This window comes from Equus asinus, chromosome 2 (assembly GCF_041296235.1).
Source record: "Equus asinus isolate D_3611 breed Donkey chromosome 2, EquAss-T2T_v2, whole genome shotgun sequence".
Taxonomy (NCBI): Eukaryota; Metazoa; Chordata; class Mammalia; order Perissodactyla; family Equidae; genus Equus; species Equus asinus.
The window spans coordinates 33,245,068-33,268,098 of record NC_091791.1 but is presented as its reverse complement, the minus strand read 5'-3'; the positions used below and the strand labels follow the sequence as shown (position 1 = coordinate 33,268,098).

Below are 23,031 nucleotides of genomic sequence, written 5' to 3'. Positions count from 1 at the left end.
TGGGCGTAAGGATGGTCTCACCTGGCTCACATACAAATCTGCAGCTCTTCTTCAAGTCTATGAAGATGTCATTGTGATAAATAAAACTCAGATTCATGTAACGTATTCAGCATTTTATAGAAGCTCTTTATCATGCATTTTGTGGGACAAAGGATTCCGAGTAAAAGGAACAGGGGTCCGTGATTTCTTTTTTAATATTAAAAGAGGTTGATCTTCATTCTCAGAAAAGTGAGATCACTGTCCTGGGCTAGCCATCCACTTCTGTTGTGATATCCCACCAAACAGGTTAAAATACAATGGATTAGATTTCTGCTAATCACATGTCAGGTCTCACACCACCTTAATCGATGTTGGAGTGTTTCCACAGTTTTGTAGTGTCCTGATTTACGACCTCACATAGTCAACTACATCGACTACGGATTTGACAAACTAGGTTACTAAAGGTTCATTCAAAGCTCTTGAGAATGTCTAAAGCAAAGGAAATAAGGACGGAAAAGAGATTAATTAGGTTTCTAGAAGGAGGAGTAGGTTTTGAGGTGGAATTTAAGAGAGTAGAATTTCAGAGCAGTTTAGGGGCTGCGGAAACAGCCAAAGCACATATGGATGGACCGATAATCCCATTGAGCAGCCCCTAGAATGTATGAGGCTGTTGTAATGTGAGATGAGGCAGATTGAATCCCTGCTGTGAAGGGTTTTCAACGCCAAGCTGAGGCATCACTTTCCTCCGCGGGCTTCGGGGAGCCATCCAAAGTTCTCAGCAGGTGAGTGGCATGACCGGATTGGCCACCGGAATGATGATCCACGTTAGCATTTCTCCGGCGCTCTCTTCTGACCTCCGCCCGCCCCTCAGGCCGGCCTCGCGGTAGGTGGTGTTGGGGCTCTCGGGGAACACGAGGCGCGGTCGCGCCGGGGCTGCCAAAAATGCTGCCCCGGCCCGGCTGGAGCCGGCGAGCCGCCGCCGGGCGCTGCACCTGGGCCCGGCCCGCCGCCGATTGGACGGCTGGAGGGAGGGGGAGGGTGACCCGGCTGTATCGCGAGACGAGATTGGCAGCGGCGGGGCCGCATGTGCCCCCGCGCTGGCTTTGTACGCGGAGCCGCCTGCCGGTCCTTTAACAATGGGCGGCGCGAGCGCCCAGGCGCTGGGCCCGAGCTGAGGCCGGCGCTTCGCGGCCGACTCTCCGCAGCATGAGCGGGGCCGGCGTCCCCCGCACAGCAGCGGGGCTGGGGCTGTGAGGGCCGCGGTTCCGGGTAAGGGAGGCCGCCGTGGGGACGGCAGGCCTGGGCTGGGCGCGGGGCACCGGACCCGCCTGGCCCGGCCTTTTGTTCGCCTTTCTGGGGCCGCGCGATCCCGTGCGCTCCTCAGGAAGAGAGGGCGGCGGCCTGGGTGCGCGCCGGGCCCGGCCGGGCCGCGGGGAGGCTCCCGGGGAGGAGGAGCGCCCGGCCGTCTGGCCGCGGGGACCGGAGCCAGGCGGGCATTCGTCTCCGGCTTTCTCCGCGGGGGGTTTTCCCCTCGGGGCTGTGATTGGTGTCAGGTCCCCCCGCTCCTCAGGGCCGGTAGGAGAGTTCGGGCCGGGACACGGGGAGCCGAAGCCGGCCCGCCCCGTCCCGCTCTCCCGAGCGCGCCCCCGGTCCGCGCCTTGGGCGCTCCGGCCCGAGTTGGCCGCCTCTTGCCCGGCACCCAGTCGGGCAGTTCCCCAGGTGAGCCAGCTCCCCGGCCTGGGTAGCTTGGGCCTCCCGTGCGGCGTCAGGGAGTTGTTTGGAGCGGTGCTGGTTTTAGGAGAGTCAGGTGAAGATGAACAGCCGCCCAGGGTGGCCTGAGGTCACACCCCTCGGGGACGGGGCGCGAGGGGTCGCGTGGAGGGAGCTGGCCGTGACCGCGTCTGGGTTGTGTCTTCCAGACTGAAGTTGCCGCGTCTGGCCAGGCGCGCCGCCCGGTCCCATGGAGCTGGAGGGGCAGTGGTGGCGGGGACAGCTGGCTGCCGATATTCATCAAGCGCTTCGGTACAAGGTAACCCTGATGTCCTCACCTTTCCGTCCGTGTCTCGTGCCCGTTGATATGAATCTCGGCCCCCTGGGAAGGCCGTCGGATTCTTTAACTACTATTTTCCTAACCAGAAAAGGCGAGTTTGCTTATTTGCTCGAGGTTAATTAGCTTCTTAGGTTCTTGCCTAGGATGTATCAGAACCTGCAACTAAAGAGGAGGGGGGTGGGGCGTGGTAGTTGGGAGACGGAAGGGACATTCTGATCTTGTTTCCAGGTGGAACATGGATTTGATATTGTATTTCAAAAGAGATGTGCGCTGGCTTTTTATTGGGCAGAGCAGCCCTCCTTGTTCTATAGTTGTTGCGCAGCTGTCTGTTATGTCACGTTTGTACACAGATAAATTCCCCAGCCTTCCCACTAACTTGCTGTGAGACTTCGGACAAGTTACTTAATTTTCTATTTCCCAATTTTCTCATCTGTGAAATGAATAATAATAGAACGTGCTTTTTGGAGCAATTGTGAAAATTAAGTAAGTTAAGACTACCTATGCTTAGAACAGTGTTTGGCGTAGTAAGCACTAAGAAAGTGATAACTCTCATTATTCTCCACCCTGGAGACTGCAAGATTTAGGGCTGTTTACAAATCCTTAAGGTAGAAGAAGTTAACTGTTTCTTCCAGCTAATATCAAAGGCAGAAAGTAGATCTAGTATAAAAGATATTGGGGAAAAAACACACTTTTCTGGCACAATGCAAAGTTTGTGTATTGCTGCTCTTAAGTAACAGTTTTACTCTGTACTGTACATCACATCTCAGCTAAATGGGTCAGCTCTGCCCCTTTGATAACGAGAAGAGACACCAGATCCAAAATATCTCTAACTTGAAGTAGTTTCCCCATGGATAGAGAGAGCCCTTCGTTATGTATAGAAAATGAAAGAAGCAGAACAGCTGACTCTTTAATAAAAAGGATACTGATTGTTGGAAATAAGAGATCCTGGGATGATAATGAACTTGTATCTTGATTTTTTTTAACCAGGTTAAGTAGATTAGAAAACCTAATTCGTACATTGTTATAATTGTATCCTTTTCTAAGGTTTGAGATTTCTAAATGCTACGCATTAATTCTGACATTCAGCCTCTTAGACACACTAAATACACATCAGCCCCTAAGAGATTGTTTGTACCACAGAAAAGTCTCAGCTGTGGAATGGTTCTCTGGAATGTTTGGAGAGTTACATGTTTTCCACTTTGAAAATTGTCCAGATACTTTTGATTTTTTTTTTTCCTTTGGCAGATGTCATCTTTCAGTTTTAAATGTTCTCCTTTTGTGTCAGCTTTTTACCCCTCTAGTATGTGCTGAAATTATTTGATGTTAATGATACTTTTTTTTTTGACATGAAACTTAAAAGATGTTTCTTGGTGATTTCCATCATTTTTGATTCTGATATTTTATGTGTAATTTTAATCCTGAGTAATTGCCTGAATTACTTTTGTCAGTTGAGGTTGAAGGTGGATTTTTTCCCCCAGCAGATTTGTTGAATACTTTTGTATATTAGACTCTGGGGAGGATCCAAGGAATAAGACACAACCCTGTATAAAGTTGCTTACGAACTATGAGAGGATGAGATACTGCAGGGTCTAAAGGAATGCCACTGAAAAGTATCTTGGGCCACCTGTGGCTTGCTACCCTGGGGTTGTCTTTATTTTATCTTTAAGCATGTGTAAGCCACATTTCTTGTGATTTGGCACAATGGCCACGCTTATTAAAAATGTATGTTAATTAGCAAAACTTGAATATATGGAACTGGAGAGACTACTGTTTGTAGTACACTGAAGTCAGGGAAAGTTGAAATGAACTTTTCTCAGAGAAGTTTGTTAATTCCAGATTATTAGTTAGGTGTTTTAGTTGGATAATCATATGCTTATTTATTTATTTAACATATTTGAGTGCCTACAGTGTACAAGGTGCTATGCCAGGTGTTAGAGTGGTAACAGTGAATGAGACAGACATGATCGTTGCCTTTATGGAGTCTAATCTCATAATTCAGAGCATCTGAATTTAGGTCTTCCTTTGGGCAGTTGCCATTTGGACACCATGGAAGATGTTCTATGTTTAGACTCAAGGTTTATGGAGGAATAATTGGTATAAGTAGCATTGTATCTACTAGGGAAGAGTAAAAATTACAACAAATAGAAATCCTCTTCAATCCCAATTGCCAACTATACTGTTTTTGTAAAATACAGTTATCTCCCCCAAAAAAGAAAAACTCTACCAGGCAGCTGTTTTCTTATACCCTTGTGTCGTCGTCTTTTTTTTCTCATTGTTTTGCTATGTATACTAGGTCTCAGGATGTTTGAGGAAGTATTTTCAAGTCTTTATGACAGATGGGAACAATGTTTGTGAGAAACATTAAGAAAGTATACCTCAGAGTTGTACTTAACACTTGTGAATATTCCTTCTCTGCCTTTATTTCCATCTGGCTGGACAGTTAACTCATTCTGGAAAGGGGATGACATTTGGGGTGGTGAGCTGATGAGGACTTGAGACTGGAGATGGAGATGACATGTTCTCTCTCTGTGTGCTTTGGTCCTGTGGGACCCTGAGAAGCAGATCAAACAAGAATCTTCAATTCTAGAGGATCGAGAATAAACATTAGAAAAGGCTCATAAGCTGAGAGAAGCATAGGTCATTTTCTCAGGCTTGTATAACTGCATTACCTGTGCAAAGAGAACTAAATCTGACATCCATCTGGTAAGCACTTGTACTTTATCATTTAAAATAATGTAAAGAGAGTGTATTGGACACATTGTTAAAATTCTCCTAGTGATGGCCTTGCCTTTGTTTTGTCTTCATTTAGGAAAGTTGACATAGTTAAAAATAAAATCCATCAGTGTTTTCTAGCTATGTTTCCCAGTGAGTCTTTACGACCTTGTTCAGGCCTCTTTTACAGAAAGCCAACTCTGGCTTTGTTTTTTCCCAACACCCCACCCCCTGAGCTGGGTTACATCTCCCTTCTCAGTGTTCCTATAATACCCTGTGATTACTATATTATAATAATTTCTGTATTTTGGTTCACCTGCTAGAGAAAAGCTTCAGACCATTTTCCAGCTTTTATCCCTGGGGTTAGCACAGTGTCTGCTGCATGGGAGATGCTCAATAAATGTCATGTGATGACAGCAAAGAAAGGTGAAGTTCAAAATTATAGCTCATTTATACTGTTGTAGAGATCTCCAGAAGTGGTAAAGAAGAAAAAAATCCTGGGGGCTGCTTGAGAAATCAGCATGTTCCCTTTATTTAGAGAAGTTAATATTTTTTTCTCTTATCTTCAAAGAGCCAAGCAAGCCTAAGCCAATTTTTTTCCCCTCAGTAGCATTTGTTTATGCTTTTCTTACTTATACAAAAATTTAAAACATAAAATGGTCCATTGGCCTATCTCCCAAGTAACTCCTATTACTATTTTTTTAAAATTTTAAGTGATGCATGTGGTTAAAAAAAATTTTCAGATAGTATAGGAGGGTTTAAAATAAGCTTTCCCCAACAGTCATATTCCCTGATCCCCTAAGGTTACCACCATCAGTTTTTTTACTGAAAAGATACTCAATAAATTAGTATATCTGCAAATATTATTTTTTTGTTGATATAAGAGGTCATAATATCTCTTTACTGTTCCGTACCCTCTTCCCACTCCAACTTCACTCACTTTATCAAATTTTTCCATATCAACACATAAAGGTCTACTGTTCTTTTGTTTTAATGTCCACATTGAATTGATGTCCCATAGTTTATCAGTTCCCTGTTGATGGACATCAAGCTTTTTTTTATTTTTAAACAACTAGATACACATGCAGTTGTAAGAAATGATACAGAGAGATCTCCTATACCCTTTACCCAGTTTCCCCCAGTGGTAATATCTTCCAAAACTATAGTACAATTATTACAACCAGGATATTGACATTGATATAGTCAAGACACAGAACGTTTTCTATCACCACAAGGATCTCTTTTATAGCCACACTCTTTCATTAAAAACTTTATTATAGGGGCCGACCCCGTGGCTGAGTAGGTAAGTTCACACGCTCTGCTTCTGTGGCCTGGGGTTTCGCCAGTTCAGATCCCGGGCGCGGAATAGCACCGCTTATCAAGCCATGCTGAGGCAGCATCCCACATAGCACAACCAGAGGCATTGACAACTAGAAATATACAACTATGTACTGGGGGTCTTTGGAGGAGAAGAAAGAAGGAAAAAACCCCACAAAAACAAAAAAGATTGGCAACATATGTTAGCTCAGGTGCCAGTCTTTTAAAAAAACCTTTATTATAAAAGTTATCTTTTTATAGCCACAGCCACTTCCCTCCCACCCTCATTCCCCACTTTAACTCCTGACTACCACTCATCTGTTCATTTCTGTAAGTTTGTTTCAAGAATGCTATATAAATGGAATTATACAGTATGTGAGCTTTTGGGATGGGCTCTATTCACTCAGCGTAACTGTCTGGAGATCCACCCAGGTTGTTGGACATCAAACTTTTTTATTCCACTATTTTGCTATTAAAAATAGTGCTGCAAAGGACCTCCTTATATGTAGGGTAAATTCCTAGGCCTAGTGTTGCTATGTTAAAGGATATCTGCAAGCCTGCATTTTAAAATATTTATGTTACCTGATTGCCCTCCAAAAGGTTATATCAGTTGTCAACCTGACCAGTAATATGTGGGAGTTCTATTTCCACTCTTGATAGCGTAAACAATAATTAATAAAATGTAAACTGGTAAGTGAAAAACTATGATTCTTTAATTTGGAATTAGATGAGGCATCTTTTTATGTTTTTGGCCCTATTTTATTTTTCCTGTGAACTGTCTGTTCATAATTGTTGCCTTTTTCTTATTGATTTGTAAGAGTTCTCTAAATAATAAAGAAATAGTACTTTGTCCTATGTGTCAGAAATATTTATTAAATTCACCTGTTCTTCTCTGATTTGAAGTGCCACTGTTATCAAATAGGTTCTCCTATCTAAGAAAAAGGAATGTCTTTCCATATTTACAATTCTTCCTTATTCCTTCAAAATTTTAATGTTATCTTCATATAGGGCTAGCATATATAAATTTATTTCTAGGTGTTTTGATTTTTATAGTTACTGTATATGGAATCTCCTATTTCCTAACCAGTTATTAGTATACAGAAAAGCTATTGATTTTTTAAGTTAATTTTGTAAACAGCCACCTGACTGAATTCTTACTGTTTCTTTTTTTTTCCTGTTGATTTTTCTTGTTTTTTCTGGATATAAATTCTATCATCTGAAAAATAATAATTTTGTTCCTGAAAGTGACTTTCAATTCTTGCTTTCCAATAGTTAAACCTTTTCTTTCCTTTTTCTATTTGGATGGGTTAGTATTCACAGAACAATATTAAATAATACTGCAATAGTAGGCCCTCGAATGCTAATCCTTCTATTATTTCACCTCCAAGTGAGATGCTGGCTGTTACATTTGAGATTCCTTTAGCTTGCCTCCCACCTTCCCTCCCTTCTTTCATCAGAGAAATATATGTCTATTATTTCTCCCAGGGTCACCTTTGTCCAGATGTTGTTTTGACATCTACCAAGATGATTGTGCCTATTTAACCATCTTTGCATTCCTGGGAGGTACTACAATTGATGATGTATTCTTTGGATACATTACTAAATTACGTTGGCTAATACTTGATCTAAAATTTTATATCTTATTAAGTTTGATGTGTAACTTCCATTTTTTTTGTTTATTGTTGTAAAATGTGCACAACATAAAATTTACCATTTAAACCGTTTTGAGGGTACAGTTCACTGACATTAGGTACAGTCACCTTGTGCTATCATCACCACTATCCATCTTCAGAACTTTTTCATCTTCCCAAACTGAAACTCCATATCCATTAAACAGTAACTCCTCATTTTCCTTGCCCTTCAGCCCCTAGTAACCACAATTCTACTCTTTGTCTCTATGACTTTGACCATTCTAGGTATCACATAGAAGTGGAATCACACAATAGTTGTTTTTTTGTGTCTGGCTTATTTCACATAGCATACTGTTTCTTAAGGTTCATCCGTGTTGTAGCATATATCAGTTCATTTCTTTTTAAAGCTCAATAATATTCCATTGTAGGTATATACCACATTTAGTTTATCCATTCATTCATTGATGGACACTTAGGTTTTTTGTTTCCACCTTTTGGCTATTATGAGGAATGCTGCTATGAACAGGGATGTACAAGTATCTGAGTCCCTACTTTCAGTTCTTTTGGGTATATACCCACAAGTGGAATTGCTGGATCATATGGTGATTCTATGTTTAATTTTTTCTAGGAATTGGTACTATTATTCATAGTAGCTGCATGATTTTATATTCCCACCAATACACAGGGGTTCCAATTCCTCCACATCCTTGTCAATACTTATTTTCTGTTTTCTGTTTTGAGAATAGCAATCCTAATGGATGTGAAGTGGTATCTCATAATGAGTTTGATTTGCATTTCTCTAATGATTAGTGATGTTGAGCATCTTTATATGTGCTTATTGGCCATTTGTATATCTTCTTTGGAGAAATGTTTATACAAGTTCTTTGCCCAATTTTCAATTGCCTTGTTTGTTTTTTGTTGTTGAGTTATATATATGAAAGAGTTCTTTATATAATCTGGATATTAACTCCTTATCAAATATGTGATTTGCGAGTCTTTTCTCCCATTCTGTGGGTTGCCTTTTCACTCTGTTGATATTGTCCTTTGATGCACAAAAGTTTTTAATTTTGATGAGGTCTAATTTCTCTATTTTTCTTTCTTTCTTTTTTTTGCCTATGCTTTCAGGGTCATATCCGTGTTACTTCCTTCTATTGTGATACCCGTCGAGTTTAGTATTGGTATTATGCTGACCTCATAAAATGAATTTAGAACCTTTCTGTCTTTCTCTATGCTCTGGAAATACTTTAATAGTATAGAAATTTTTTAATTCTTAGACAATGAGCTCATATAGTTCTGAGATTGAACAGTGACAATGGGAAAAATTTTAGGTGTATGAAAGGATGGTGGCAAAGGAGAGATCATAAAACTGCTGAAAGGGAAACATGATTAGAAGATGCTAGTGGCTGAATACTAGTCTCTACCTTCCACATCCCTGCAAGCCTGATATAGTATGTGACACAGGAAGAACCTATCTACTTATCTGTTGCCTTCTAACCAAAAGCTTTGGTTAGGATGTTTTTCTGAAAACATTACGTAGGAAAAACAGGATTCCCTTATTAAAAATCTTTCTGGAATATATCCAGTAATGCAGGAAACACCTTGGCCATGTCAGAGGTAGTTAAGAATAAGGAGAAAAGTTTGGTTTTAAATTTTAGATACCACTTATTATCCTTCCACTCAGCTTTTTCATTTTTGTGTTTCACTCAATAAAAGTGTGTTTTAGGCACTTTTAACACTAATATATTAGGAAAAAATGTCATCTTAGCATTGTGGGAATACTTCTCTTACAGGCTATTTAGACTAAATGCTGTTCCTCTTGATTTAGGAGCTGAAGTTGCCCTCCTACAAAGGCCAGTCCCCTCAACTAAGTCTCAGAAGGTATTTTGCTGACTTGATTGCCATTGTGAGCAATCGCTTCACACTTTGCCCTTCTGCCCGACATCTTGCTGTCTATTTGCTGGACCTGTTTATGGATCGGTATGACATCTCTATCCAGCAGCTGCATTTAGTTGCACTTTCCTGTCTGCTTCTAGCAAGTAAGTATGAATGATCTACATGACCGGGAATTTCCATTGTTTATAATAAAATAAATTTATGTAGAACTCAGTGAAATATTACCAAATTCCATTCATTCCAGTTTACTAGTATCAGAAAGTTTATGTTGAAAGTGCTTCTTGGCACAATAATTCTTAACCAGACATTAAAAAGTGGCTCTGGAGTCCTTTATAAACATTATGCACCTAAGCCATGCATACTGAAGATTCTGATACAACTCCCTAGGCTACTCCAGATCTACTGATTCAGAATCTACATCATGAAGCCTGGGTATTTTTTAACTTTTTAAAAGTTCCAGGGGGCTGGCCCCGTTGCTGAGTGGTTAAGTTCGCACGCTCCGCTGTAGGCGGCCCAGTGTTTCGTTGGTTTGAATCCTGGGTGTGGACATGGCACTGCTCATCAGATCACGCTGAGGCAGCATCTCACATGCTACAACTAGAAGGACCCACAACAAAGAATATACAACTACGTACCGGGGGGCTTTGGGGAGAAAAAGGAAAAAAAATAAAATCTTTAAAAAAAAAAGTTCCAAAGGTGATTCTGAGGTACCCTTCCAATTGAGAACCACTGCCTGAAAGCAGCAGTTCTCAACCAGGAGCATTTGTGCCACCCAGGGGATACTTGTGATACTTGTCAATGTGTGGAGACAGTTTGTCTTGTTGTCACAACCTGAGAGGATGCTATTAGCATCTAGTGACTAGAGGCCTGGCATGCTGCTAAACATCTACAGTACCCAGGACAGCCCCCTGCTCAGCAAAGAATTATCTGGCCCAAAATGTCAATGTAGCTGAGGTTGAGAAGCTCTGTCTAAAAGGTATTGTACTCTTGTATTGTTAGAATACCTTCTACTGACTATGTAATGAGTTGGCTTAATGAACTGAAGGTTCACGTGCAACTGCTACAAATGTGAAAACCTTTGCTTACGCCTTAGGCACAACTATGAAGTAGGCTGCAAGGTAGAATCTGATATAACCATATTTGTTCCCCAATGCAGAATGTTCTGTTCACCCTTTTGCTGCCTCTATCTCTTAACGTCTTCCTCCAACTCATTTCGTCGTTTGTTAGTACCCTAACTGAAGAAAAAGAGGGTGAGTAAAGGGATTGAACTTGAGTTTTTCTTTTTTTAGTAATGTGAAAAGGTTGTATTTGGTATTGAATCCATTATGTAGTTTTTATATTATTCATGTCATTACAATAGAAATTTAAGCCCCACTTCCAAGTAGTATGTAGAAATAGCTACTGCTTTCACCTCTAACCCCCACTTGAGGATATGGGATCCAGTGTTGCTGCTGTTAAGGAACATTCTGCCTACCTCCTGCCATCAGAGTTCTTTCTAAAACACCTTTGTGCTTTGACTGCAATAAACCTAAAACCAAATGCAGGCTGTGTGAGGTCATTTGTGGTACTAATCTCTTCTCAGATTTTCTTTTGCTACCCTTATTCTTCCTTTGATCTGATGACTTCAACTACATACTTTGTCTCCTTGAAGTCTTTTTGTAAGTTATTTTAAATTCTTTGTAGACCAGGCTGAATATAAATAAACACAGCCCCAGTGATGATTTCCCACTGCTTGTGGGTTAAGGTAGAAACTTGTTAATGTAACATTTAGAACATTTCATCTGGACCCGCCACCTTTCCAGTCTCATCTTCCAACCCTATCCATGTGCACCTTGAGCCAAATTCTTATCAGAATACTATCTATTTCCTGAAAATCTACATTTCTCCTTTAATCTGTTGTCCTCTAAGATCCAGACACATTGCCTGCTCCTCTTCCCCCCAACCTGAAAGCCAGCGAGGTAATGTTTGTACATTTATAATTAACCTTTAATTTAACCTTTAACTAAGGTTTCATTCTCATAAGCAGTCATGTATACTATTCTGTATGTGTTTCATCACTGACTGTGAAGCCCTTTGTGGTTTAATAGTTTGCATAGGATTGGAAAAACCCATACTTGACACATCAGATGTGTGAGAATCTACATGGAATGGCTTCTTGTTATCTTACAGAATGTTAGTTTTTTATAGGATCAGTTTATAGTAGAGAGACACTGGAAATCAGATATGCAAGTTAAGTTATTTTAAAAACTTGGGATCATTAATAAAAAATAATTTTTTGCCTTCTGTGGCTATCACTGTCCTACTACTACCAAGCCCCAGCTGCTCTACGCCTGCAATTCTTAAAGTGTGGTGTGGGCCAAGAGGGAGACTCCTCTTGGTAGACAGTGAAATTATGAGTGATGCATAGTCAGTTCATAGGCTGACTTACATATGTGACTAAAGTTTACTTACTAGTAACAATGAATTAGGGGTTACTTAACTAGATATTCATAAACAACATGTTACTAACAAAGTCCACTGAGGACTCTAGTTGAATAATCTGATAAGAATTCTGACCACCATGCAGTGCTTGGCATTGGTGCCAACTTCCTGTAATTTCCACTGTTTGGGGAAAGGTTACTTTATTTGTGTACCATCTTAGGTTGGTTGGGATGGAGTTTTCAATTGTTCATGTTTTTAAATTATCTATTACTGTTAGTTTAAGGTCTTGATCAGAGTATTTTATTGAAGATTATTTGATTTAATCTATGTGGTAATATGTAATTACTTTTGGCTCATTCTCCAGGAACTAGGCTTTAGGATTTGTATTTACTGTGGTCCAGATATGAATTGTTTATCATGCATTACCGAAAGAGTCAGATACCTCCTCTCTTTGTTCTGTTGACATCCCCTGACCCTTCTTTCCCTGAGAGAAAAGAATTGCTTTTACATTGTTCTTTTCCCACCAGAGAATGGGACAGTGTGAGACAGGTATCTCCCAGGGTCTCAGCCCCACCCAAGTAGGCAGTGGTCAAGAATTTAAGCTATCAGATCTATACTAGGATCAGGAGTCAAAGAGGCTGGCCCTTAGCAGCTGGCTGCAGTCTCTCCTCCCTCCAGTCTGTAACTTTACTACAACAGAAGTGCTTAGGATGCTTATAAACTGGTAGTCTGTTTTCAGTATCTGATGTCTGTTTTAAATTTGTGGAGTTCATTCTAGTGTTTCTCACATTCTTACACTCTATCTTCTTATGTTTGGATACCAATGGCAGCTCTCCAATTAGTTATTATAAACTTTATTCAAATAATGCTTCTCTCCTCACAGAATGATTGAACTCTGTATGTCCCCCTCCCCCACCTGCTCCCTACTTTGGGATGGGCAGCCTGCTGTATAAAAGTGAAGAACAGCTTACAGCTGATAGGACTGAGTGAAAGTTGGATTCCAGATATTAAACAGGTTGGGAGGTTGTTGGTAGTTTGGCCAAAGATGGAGCACAGCTTGTAAGTTCCAGGTACTAATGTGTATCCAGCTGCCTGAGTGTCTACACTATTAGCGGTAGGAAGAAAGGACTTGGAGATTATCTCTGATTGGAGAGTGGTGTGTAGTGTTGTAGAGTGGGGATTGTAGTGATGGATTTCCTAGGTTTGAATCTCTTGTCAGCAATATGAATTTCAACAACCCTTGAGTCTCGGATTACTTCTCTATAAAATAGAGACACTTATCTTACAAAGTTGTTTGGAGGATCATGTAGGGTAGTATGCTTAAAAGCACATAGGAAATTGAAACATAAAAGCATCATAATGATTAATTCCTCCGTAAGCTAGTCTGTAATCTTTAGTCTGGCTTTCTACTCCTAAAGGTTCTGCTCATTCCAGAAAAGACTGATTTATCCTGGGAAATTCTAAAATTCACCTCTTTGACGTGTATACCCTGGCTCCCTTGGCTTCTGTGATCAGCAGTGAACTTGGAGAGCATAGAAGAGATGGAAGCAATCTTGGAAATAGGGCTTTTGATAATTTGCTCAAGGTCTTATGTAACTAAGAAATGATTTTAGAGTCAAGATGAAGCCAAAAATGAGATTGTGGGCTTTTTAGCAATAAAAATTTGGGATAAGTTCTTGTTTCTCCTTGCTTACCAATACTAGGTTGACAAAGCTTTTTACTTTACTATCTGATAGGTGAAAAATTCTGTCTCACAGTTGATTTTATTTACTTCTCAACTTTTAATGAGAATAGAACCTGTTTTTTCTATGAATTGCCTCTTCCTGTTCCTTACCCATTTTTCTATTACACTGATAGTGTTACAAATTTGTGAGAATTTTAAGGATGACTTTTTTCCTACTTCGTAATAAAAGAATAGAATGTGGGTTGGCAGAGCTCAAACTGACATCTGATCCTTGCCCTACTAGCACATACCTGCCGTTTACTGCTGGCTTTGAAAATGTGCTGGTTTCCACGTCTGATCTGAACATTTCCTATAAAGGAAAGACAACCTGATGTTTTGTTTCTGTGGCTTCTAATTCTTTATTTTCTGGGAAGCAGATGTGAATTTTCTGTGCCCTTATTTCCTGTTTGGGGCCTTTATCAATATAATCACATGGCTTCTGGTATTTCCTTTCAATTGAAGAAACTGATTTGTGTGATCTGTATGTGGTATTGTGGATAAGTAGATTTAAAATACCCATGCACATATGTTCAGCACAACAAAAACTATGGATATGAATGCAGCTATTCATTGACACTGTCACACATTTTAAAATCCTTTATGATCCATGCATCCGAGTATTTATATCACTGTATGATGAAAGAGTTCCAAAAAACTTAAACCTGAATTGAAATCCCAAGTATGGTTATTTACGCATATGCAGGTTATTTTTAACTTTGCAGATCAAGATGCAAAGCCTTTCACACTTGTAATAGCCAAATACTTTATAAACATAGAAACCCCATAGATGCTTAACAATATAGAAGTCCTGTCTGTTCTGGTAGTTGTTGCCCCCATATAACTCAGTGCAATTCTTTGGTCTAGAAGTGCAGATTTGGAAATCCAAACATAAGTCTTCCTTTTGCCCTCCATTTTTAGTTTGGCTCAACTTATTTGACTTTAAATTAATTGGCCAACCTCACTACCTTGGTTTCTTGAGCTGTGAAATTGTTCATATAATTTTGTTTTTGATGTTGAAAGTTTCAAGGAGATAATATGAAATGTCCTTGATCCTTGAATTAAACAGTGAATTATGGTGTATTAATTTCTTCAAAGGAATTTCAAGCATGATATAAATAAACTCATTAATTTTTATATGTTCCTTTGAAGTGTACTGTCAGTATTGCTGCTGCTACACAAATGCAGGGCACTTTGAAAGCCTTAATGATTCTTTAAGAGGGACTGAAGTAAATTCCTAGGTCATTTTCCTTCTGAAAAATTCCACTCTTATACTGAGAACAGCGGGCTCCTCTCCTATATTTTTACACAGTGATGATGCTGGATAACTATGTCATAAAGACCACTTTAATGCTTTCAGCCGTATCTGCTACTGGCAAAACTTGTGAAATTCATCTTTATGTGATTTGAATTGGGAAGGGCTATCTAGATTCTTGAAAAGTCTGAATTATGTAAGGTTTTCTTGGATCAACTCCTACCTGCAGTAATATTTAGTTAAGACCGGTTTAGATCTAAAGAAGTTCAAAATTTTTGGAGCAAGAGAGAAATTCTGAGCTTCTTAGGGCTTAAACTCTTTTTTAAGGTCATGAGCTTAGAGTCTCCTAGCATAGGAGACAAAACCTTCTACCCCAGTTTCCCCTTCCTCAGCAGAGACCAAGGTAGTCAGCAGTGCTTTTCCCCAGCCCTAAGGCAGGCCGGCTTGAACAAACTCCACTGGCTCCAGTACACAGACCATCTGGGCTGAGCGACCCTGGCCACTACCATTTGTTCTAGTGACTTCAATGTGGTGTAAACCCATACTTCCGGAAGACATTCATAGAGAAACTTGTCTGCTTTCTACTGATTTGGCAGTCTTTCTGGCTCCTCTCCAACAAAATATTTTTAAATGGATAAAATAAAATTATAAGATTTCCAAGGAAACCAAATATATTAAAACAGTTGTCAAAATAGTAAAACAAATTTTTTTATATAGTAATATGGAACATATTCTAACAACTGTAATTTTGAACAAGTATAAAAGCAATTGTGAGAAATCTATAATTGTAATATGACTGTATTAAATCTCAACATAAAATAGAACATAATAGTAGGAGGCAGAAGGCTTTAGTTATAATTTCCCTTTGTCTGTGGGCTACCACAGAACAAAGACCCAAAGAGACTTGAAGACAACTCTTTGGTTCTGTTACTACAACTGGAAAATCATAATAGTACTTGATAGTTTTAATTTTCTGCAGCCATAAGTTCTAGAAATACCTAAAATGAATGATTTATATATAGTAAGATTCTTGCTTGGAAATGAAAGTGTCAGATGGTACATAATATAGAAAAATGATTCTGGGTTGGAGAGGGAATTTTGTTCCTCAGCTGTACATATGGATGAGTATTTGCTGAAAAGAAGTTAATGCCTTCAAATAATGAAGTTCGGCCATCAGATCGTCTTTACTCCTATTCTGCTTTGAGTTAAGGGGATATAAAAGTGGGTATAAAGTGTCCTCTCCCTCCTTTTTTGTAACAGACTTAGCGCGGAAATCAGAAGAAAAGGGATAGGTTCTTTTTAGGGATAGGGAATGAAAGTGCTTGTGTTAGATATTCACCCAGTTTTTTCCTCCTAATCTATCTATGAATTGAGATTGTGCTGAAAATATGCCATGATGAAAGACGTGAAGCTTAGCTATTTTTGATTTCAGATAACTCTGTGACAGTAAATTCTTTGAACTTTCTTCTATTCTAAAATAAAATAATTTCTTCTACCATACACCCCCAAAAAGAAATTTCCTGAAAAGATTTAGCTGGTGAGATTTGAGAGATACGTTCATTGGCACATAATTTTTGTTACACATTAAGACATAGATAAAAATGTTTACATTTTTTTTTTTTTTAGGGGGAGGGTAAAGGGTGGGAGGCAGAGGCACTGGGAAAGAAAACATGCAAATACGAGAACCATAAGAGTTCTGGCACAAGTGTAGCTGCCCAAGGTAGGGGAAAGAATGTCTTTGGATCTAAATCTTTGCAATAAGACAACAAATCCCATTTAAGTGACTAGACCTATAATGATCACTTGCCTAATATTTTCCCTCTCTGTTTTTTTTTCTCCCTTTAAAGGTAAATTTGAAGAAAAAGAAGATAGTGTGCCTAAGCTGGAGCAGCTCAACAGCCTGGGTTGTATGACTAATATGAATTTAGTATTAACGAAACAAAATTTGCTACATATGGAACTACTATTATTAGAAACCTTTCAGTGGAACCTCTGCCTTCCAACAGCCGCCCATTTCATCGAGTACTATCTCTCCGAAGCAGTACACGAAACGGATCTTCATGATGGCTGGCCAATGATTTGCTTGGAAAAAACTAAACTCTACATGGCCAAGTATGCAGATTACTTCCTGGAAGTATCTTTACAAGGTGAGTTGTTGTGGATGCTAGTAAGTGATTTTTGAGCTTGTGACTTGTATATTCTGTTGCTTAAGTTCATTTCTGATGTCTCCACAGATTATGCCTTTCTAAATTATGCACCTTCTTTAGTAGCTGCTGCATGTGTGGCTTCTTCAAGGATTATACTTCGTCTTTCTCCAACGTGGCCTACAAGACTGCATCGTCTTACTGCTTACTCCTGGGATTTCTTAGTGCAGTGCATTGAACGGCTATTGATGTAAGCTTCATTGTTCTTGTGTTTGTAATTTCTCATTAATATTTTTCTTCATGTATAAGGTTCCTAAAAACAACTCAAAAGCACAGAGCTTTTAGGATATTTGCTCTGACAGCTGCTAGTTACCATGAGCTCTATGAGTAGTACTTGGCAGAAGGGGACCCCCTTTTGGCTGTTACACAGTTAGAGGTTGTCATTGTTGGTATGATTCTGGGTACATGATAAGGATTCTGGTACATGTGAGCCCATAACTCTGAGATCAGTCCAGGCAAGTCTTGCCCCATTCCCCATTTCCACTTTGAATTGTGGGGCCACCAGGATGTCACCAAAGTGGCAGCTGCATTTAAGTGCTCATTTTGGATATATACGCCAAGCTGGAAATAGTCCTCACAGTTATCAGCAGCCAGTTCCCAAAGTTTGTACCAAAGGAAGGAGCTTTTAGAAGGATGAATGAAATCTCACCATTGTTGAAATTACGGTCGCAGTGACTGCTACCTAGGCAGTGGGGCAATCCATGGAGTCAGCTGTTAGTTAAGAAGTTGCCGGGGTGGGGCTGGCCCAGTAGCACAGCGGTTAAGTTCGCACGTTCCACTTCAGTGGCCTGGGGTTCGCCGGTTTGGATCCTGGGTGCGGAGATGGCACTGCTTGGCAAGCCATGCTGTGGCAGGTGTCCCACATATAAAGTAGAGGAAGATGGGCACAGATGTTAGCTCAGGGCCAGTCTTCCTCAGCAAAAAGAGGAGGATTGGCAGCAGTTAGCTCAGGGCTAATCCTCCTCAAAAAAAAAAAAAATTGGAGGTGGTGTATGACTTTCTTGCAAATTCTTCTTAAGTAATGTTATTGATAGTTTCCTTTCTCTCCATGTTGTAGTGCTCATGATAATGATGTGAAAGAAGCAAACAAACAGAGAGGACAGGCAGGACCTCAGCCAGCACAACTAAGTGTGTTCCAGACAGCCTCCCAGCCCTCGCGGCCAGTTCACTTTCAGCAACCTCAGTATCTCCATCAGACGCATCAGACCTCACTGCAGTATCGCCATCCTGTATCGGAACAACCAGGCTGTCAGCAGATTGTATCTACCACACACACCTCATCTTACACACTACAGACGTGTCCTGCTGGCTTCCAAACCAGTGTTCAGGGCCTTGGGCATGTGCAGACTGGTGTTGGGATGTCACTGGCAATACCAGTAGAAGTTAAGCCCTGTCTGAATGTTTCTTATAACCGGAGTTATCAGATAAATGAACATTACCCATGCATTACTCCATGCTTTGAAAGGTGATTTTATGCGAAGTTAATACCTGACCCAGACTGTTTGTGACTTGAAGCTCTGGGGCAAGCTTTTTGTAAACTTCTCTTCGAAAGGAAAGGGATCTAAGTTACATCAGAACTCTTCAGATACCAGCACCAGGAAGATGGAATATCCCTTTCGATGCACCATGAATACCTGGGAGGACTAAGCAAACAGTTTCTGTGTGTATGTCAAATCCTGTTAAAACAAATCCCTGTTTGACAAAAATTTTCAGGCCCCAGCTGATGGTCCAAATATTTCAAAAATACTCAATACTACAGAAAATCTGGACAGACTCCAATTCACTATTTTGAGATTTGACCTGTGGTGGGCTCTGCCTAATGTTGGCTTATATGTCAGAGACTAATGTTTATCTGTGGACTTGCCAAACAGTCTTTTTATGAAGGAAAGTTACAGTATTAATTTTTGAAGAGATCTTTTTTTATTCTGCAGTTTTGAGTTATATTTTTGATCTACAAATGAATTTTTGACTAAGTTTAAACTCATGAATTGCTATGCTATACCAATCTGTGCAGTAAAAAAATTTTTTTTAGATGATTCTATATAACTTCCTATCACAGACAGTTTAGGCATCTGGATTTATGTACTAAAAATTAAGGGTGGATTAGATGTCTTGTCTTAAAGTCATGGTCATAAATTTTTGTTGTTTTTTTCCCCCTAAGTGATCAACCTCAATTGTTTAGAATTAAAACACATTTAACTCAGGGAATTTGTACTACTTGGAAACACTTAACTGTAACGCAACATGCTTTGGGAATGTTATAGTATGAACTACCTTTATAACATAGGTTAAAATACTCCTGCTAGGATGTATTTTCAAATGAGAAGCTAATTGTAGCTTAGAATGAATGAATTGGTGGTTCCTGTCATTCATAATACATATATAGGTTTTGCATTTCTCAGTGCAATCAATGATTTATATTCAGATTTGATATTACTCTAAAAACTTTTACCAAGAGCAGGCATAACTGTAAAATGTCAGTACCAGAATAAAGTCCTGTGAGTTTATTTTGAAGTGGAATGTGGCCAGGGTAGTTCCAGGTTGTGCTAGAGCAGCACTTTGTTACGTGGAAGACAGGTTTTATAAGCAACTTTTGAATCCAGATAGTGGAAGCAGGCAAAAGCGCTGATGACTAAATTTCAGTAGTTACTTTCATGAGATTGGCCCCAGAATGGCCCTGGGACATTTCACTGCACTGGGAATGAGTGAAAACAGCAATAGTAAGTCGCTACAGCAAGGGCAATTTGGGAGATAAAGAGATTGGAGGGAATAAACTTAAAAAGAAAAAAAAATCATTGTAATAACTGAAACTGTATCCATTGTGCTCTTATCTGTGGGAGAAGAGAGATGTGGTGGAGGGAAGCTTTCTGATTGAACAGTTAGTAAGGTGTGTCTTTTTGTTGGTGTTTTTTTAAAGATAGCACTTGAATAGAAGGGAAACTGCATGGCAGGTATGTGCCTGCCACAATATGCATTGAAGACAAACATATTATTATAAAGTTGTTGTGGGTATGCAGCAGGAGTCTCAGTAATCAAGCCAATGGCTTTCGTTAGGAAGGGAAGGGACTCAACACAGTGATGGACCGATCCAGATGACTCCAGTGGATGAATGCGGGTGGGTGCTTCTGCCAGTGAGAATTCTTAGAGAATGTCCTTTCCTTAAAAGAAGGATAACTTTTATAATTAGAATACATAGGGCATGATGTGGATTTATTAGTCTGGTAGATAAAACCACTCAGGTGAGAACACTCACTCATGGCAGTTTTCAGACATGAAAATTGTTTTCTGAAAGTATCACTTTTCCTCTTTACAGAAGGCTGCTAATTGGATTTTGGTAGTTCTTACCTCAAGTGAACTTGAATTATTTGGGGGAAAGTGGGTTCAAAAGAGACTGTGTCTTTCACATTCACATTCAGAACCCAGCAACCTGGAGTCCCATTTTCAGTATTTTAACTACCTCAATAATACTATGAATGTAAGATACTGGGATAGAGATCCCAACTTGAAACAACAGCCGGTGCCTATGGTAATTTAATGTCTTGTCAGATGCTTTTATTGATTGGTTTAAATGTCATTCTTGTTATAGAAGAATATGCCTTTTAAAAAAACCTTGTAATAACACTTTCCCAGTTTATATTTAAAAAAGCTAAAGAACACTGGATTAATTTTGAGGGGGGTAAAATAAAATAAATAATTGGTTACTATTGCTGCATACCCAGGGTGGGGTGGGATGGGGTGGTCGGAGAACCAGAACTATTTTTAAAGCATTAGGTTTCAATATAAATACAACTCACAACTGCTAGCTTTGGGGGATGGGGTGGGAGGAATTGTGTGGGTTTTATTTTGTTTAATTTATTGATTAGTCTTTAAAGTAGGTCTTTTTTGGGGTTTGTTTGTTTTTTTTTTTGAGATTACCGGACCATCACTAAATGTGTACTGTGAAGAGATTAATGATATGTATAAAGGGCTTTACCAAAGTCCACTAAATAAACACTACTCAAGTACAGACTGCAAACCAAAATGTATCTGTGTTATGACATTAATTGCAAATAGCGAGTATGGTGCTAAAGTCTACACCAATGGAATTAGATGAGTGCTATGCACTTAATTTTAAAATAAAACTAGTTTTCAGTAAAATGGTTTTGGTGTTTTGTTTTAAATATAAATTTGATGTAGATTTGCAGCTTCATTGAACCATATCATAGAAATCAGACTTGGAATCATAATTATACTAAGTATACGCCATCCAGGTGTAGAATATAACTGTAGTGGTGGGAAACATTTATCCATTTATTATGTATTCCATACTGAGCATCAAAGTCCACAAAAGTATATTGGACACAGCTTTTGGCCTTTTGAGCTTAAAGTCAGTTGTTAGTGCATTAACAACTGCAGCTTCTAATTTATTAAACCAGCATGCAATCTTCAGAAAATTTGAAGTCTGATCTTAAAAGTGGGGGCACAAAATGGTCAAGAGTGTGAGAGAACAGCGTCAACAGTGAGTGATAATGGTTTGTTTGCCTAAGTATAAATATCATTTGCTACTTAATTCAACTTAAAACTTAGAATTTGTTTTGAAGAGTAAATTTTTAATAGGTTTGTATGTGTGGGTTAGGAATTTTACATCCTTCAAAAGCATTTTAAGATTAATTCTGTGTAGTGTCACTTGCTCTGGGTTAGCCACAGTTAGTGCCAGGGTTAGCAATAGCCCTCGAGAGAGTCAGTTACTATACAATGTTCCTTAAGGCTGAATTTAAGAGAAAGAGCAACAAGCATTCCAAACCAAGACAGGTAGCTTTACATTGAGGTGATTCTGAACCCCATGTGACGAGTTTATTTTCATCAACAACTGCTCGACCACACAGTGAAAGACCTGGCTCCCTAGCCTCAAGCAGCTTACATTTAGCTTGATAGAACTAGCACACCTTGAAGCTGTTAGAATGGTATAGTCTGGAATTCAGTTTATCTTCATTTAGGGGTCACTTAACGTCCATTTAAAAATCCTTTAGATTAAAAAAAAAAAGTAACAAGTACAGTCAGTTCAAAGCATCAAGACTAGGCTCTAGCTTCCTATGGGAAGGGTACCTATTGTTACCCTGCTTCTACCTGACTACCACTCTTTTTTTTAAACTTTTCTTTTAGGGCAGTTTTAGGTTCACAGCAAAATTGAGAGGAAGGTACAGAGATTTCCTGTGTACTCTCTGGCCCCACACCTGCACAGCACCCCCCCCCCCACACACACACACACACACTAACAACATCCCCCACCAGAGTTGTAAATTTGTTACAACTGATGAACATACGTTGCCACATCATAATTGAACAAAGTCCACAGTCTACATTATGGTTCACTCTTTTTTTTTTTTTTTGAGGAAGATTAGCGCTGAGCTAACTGCTGCCAATCCTCTTTTTGCTGAGGAAGACTGGCCCAGAGCTAACATCTGTGCCCATCCTCCTCTACTTTATATGTGGGACGCCTACCACAGCATGGCTTGCCAAGCGGTGCCATGTCCACACCCAGGATCGGAGCTGGTGAACCCTGGGCTGCCGAAGCGGAACGTGCAAACTTAACCACTGCACCACCAGGCCGGCCCCTATGGATGGTTCACTCTTGGTGGTGTACATTCTATGAGTTTAGGCAAATTTATAATGGCATGAGTCCATCATTAGGGTATCATACCGAGTATTTTCACTGTTTAAAAATACTGCGTCCTGCCTCTTCATCCCTCTCCATGCCATTTCCCCCCACCCAACCCCTGGCAACCACTGATCTTTATATTGTCTCCATAGTTTTGCCTTTTCGACAGTGTCATCCAGGTGGGGTCATACAGTATGTAGCCTTTTCAGAT

The 23,031-nt window shown here is 39.8% G+C and overlaps 1 protein-coding gene across 2 annotated transcripts; it reads left to right on the top strand.

The window, feature by feature from the left end:
* The first annotated feature begins 1,030 nt into the window (after positions 1-1,030).
* Positions 1,031-21,315, top strand: CCNJ (cyclin J). Of its 2 annotated transcripts, none has more exons than XM_070486329.1 (6): positions 1,031-1,248; positions 1,899-2,008; positions 9,515-9,725; positions 16,826-17,125; positions 17,249-17,372; positions 18,240-21,315. In XM_070486329.1, exons 2-6 carry the CDS (start codon positions 1,940-1,942, stop codon positions 18,649-18,651), a joined length of 1,116 nt encoding a protein of 371 aa, XP_070342430.1. In that variant the 5' UTR covers positions 1,031-1,248; positions 1,899-1,939; the 3' UTR covers positions 18,652-21,315. The 2 variants fall into 2 exon arrangements, with proteins under 2 accessions (XP_070342430.1, XP_014713914.1); XM_014858428.3 differs by having other exon boundaries at positions 17,213-17,372.
* Positions 21,316-23,031: the final 1,716 nt, after the last annotated feature.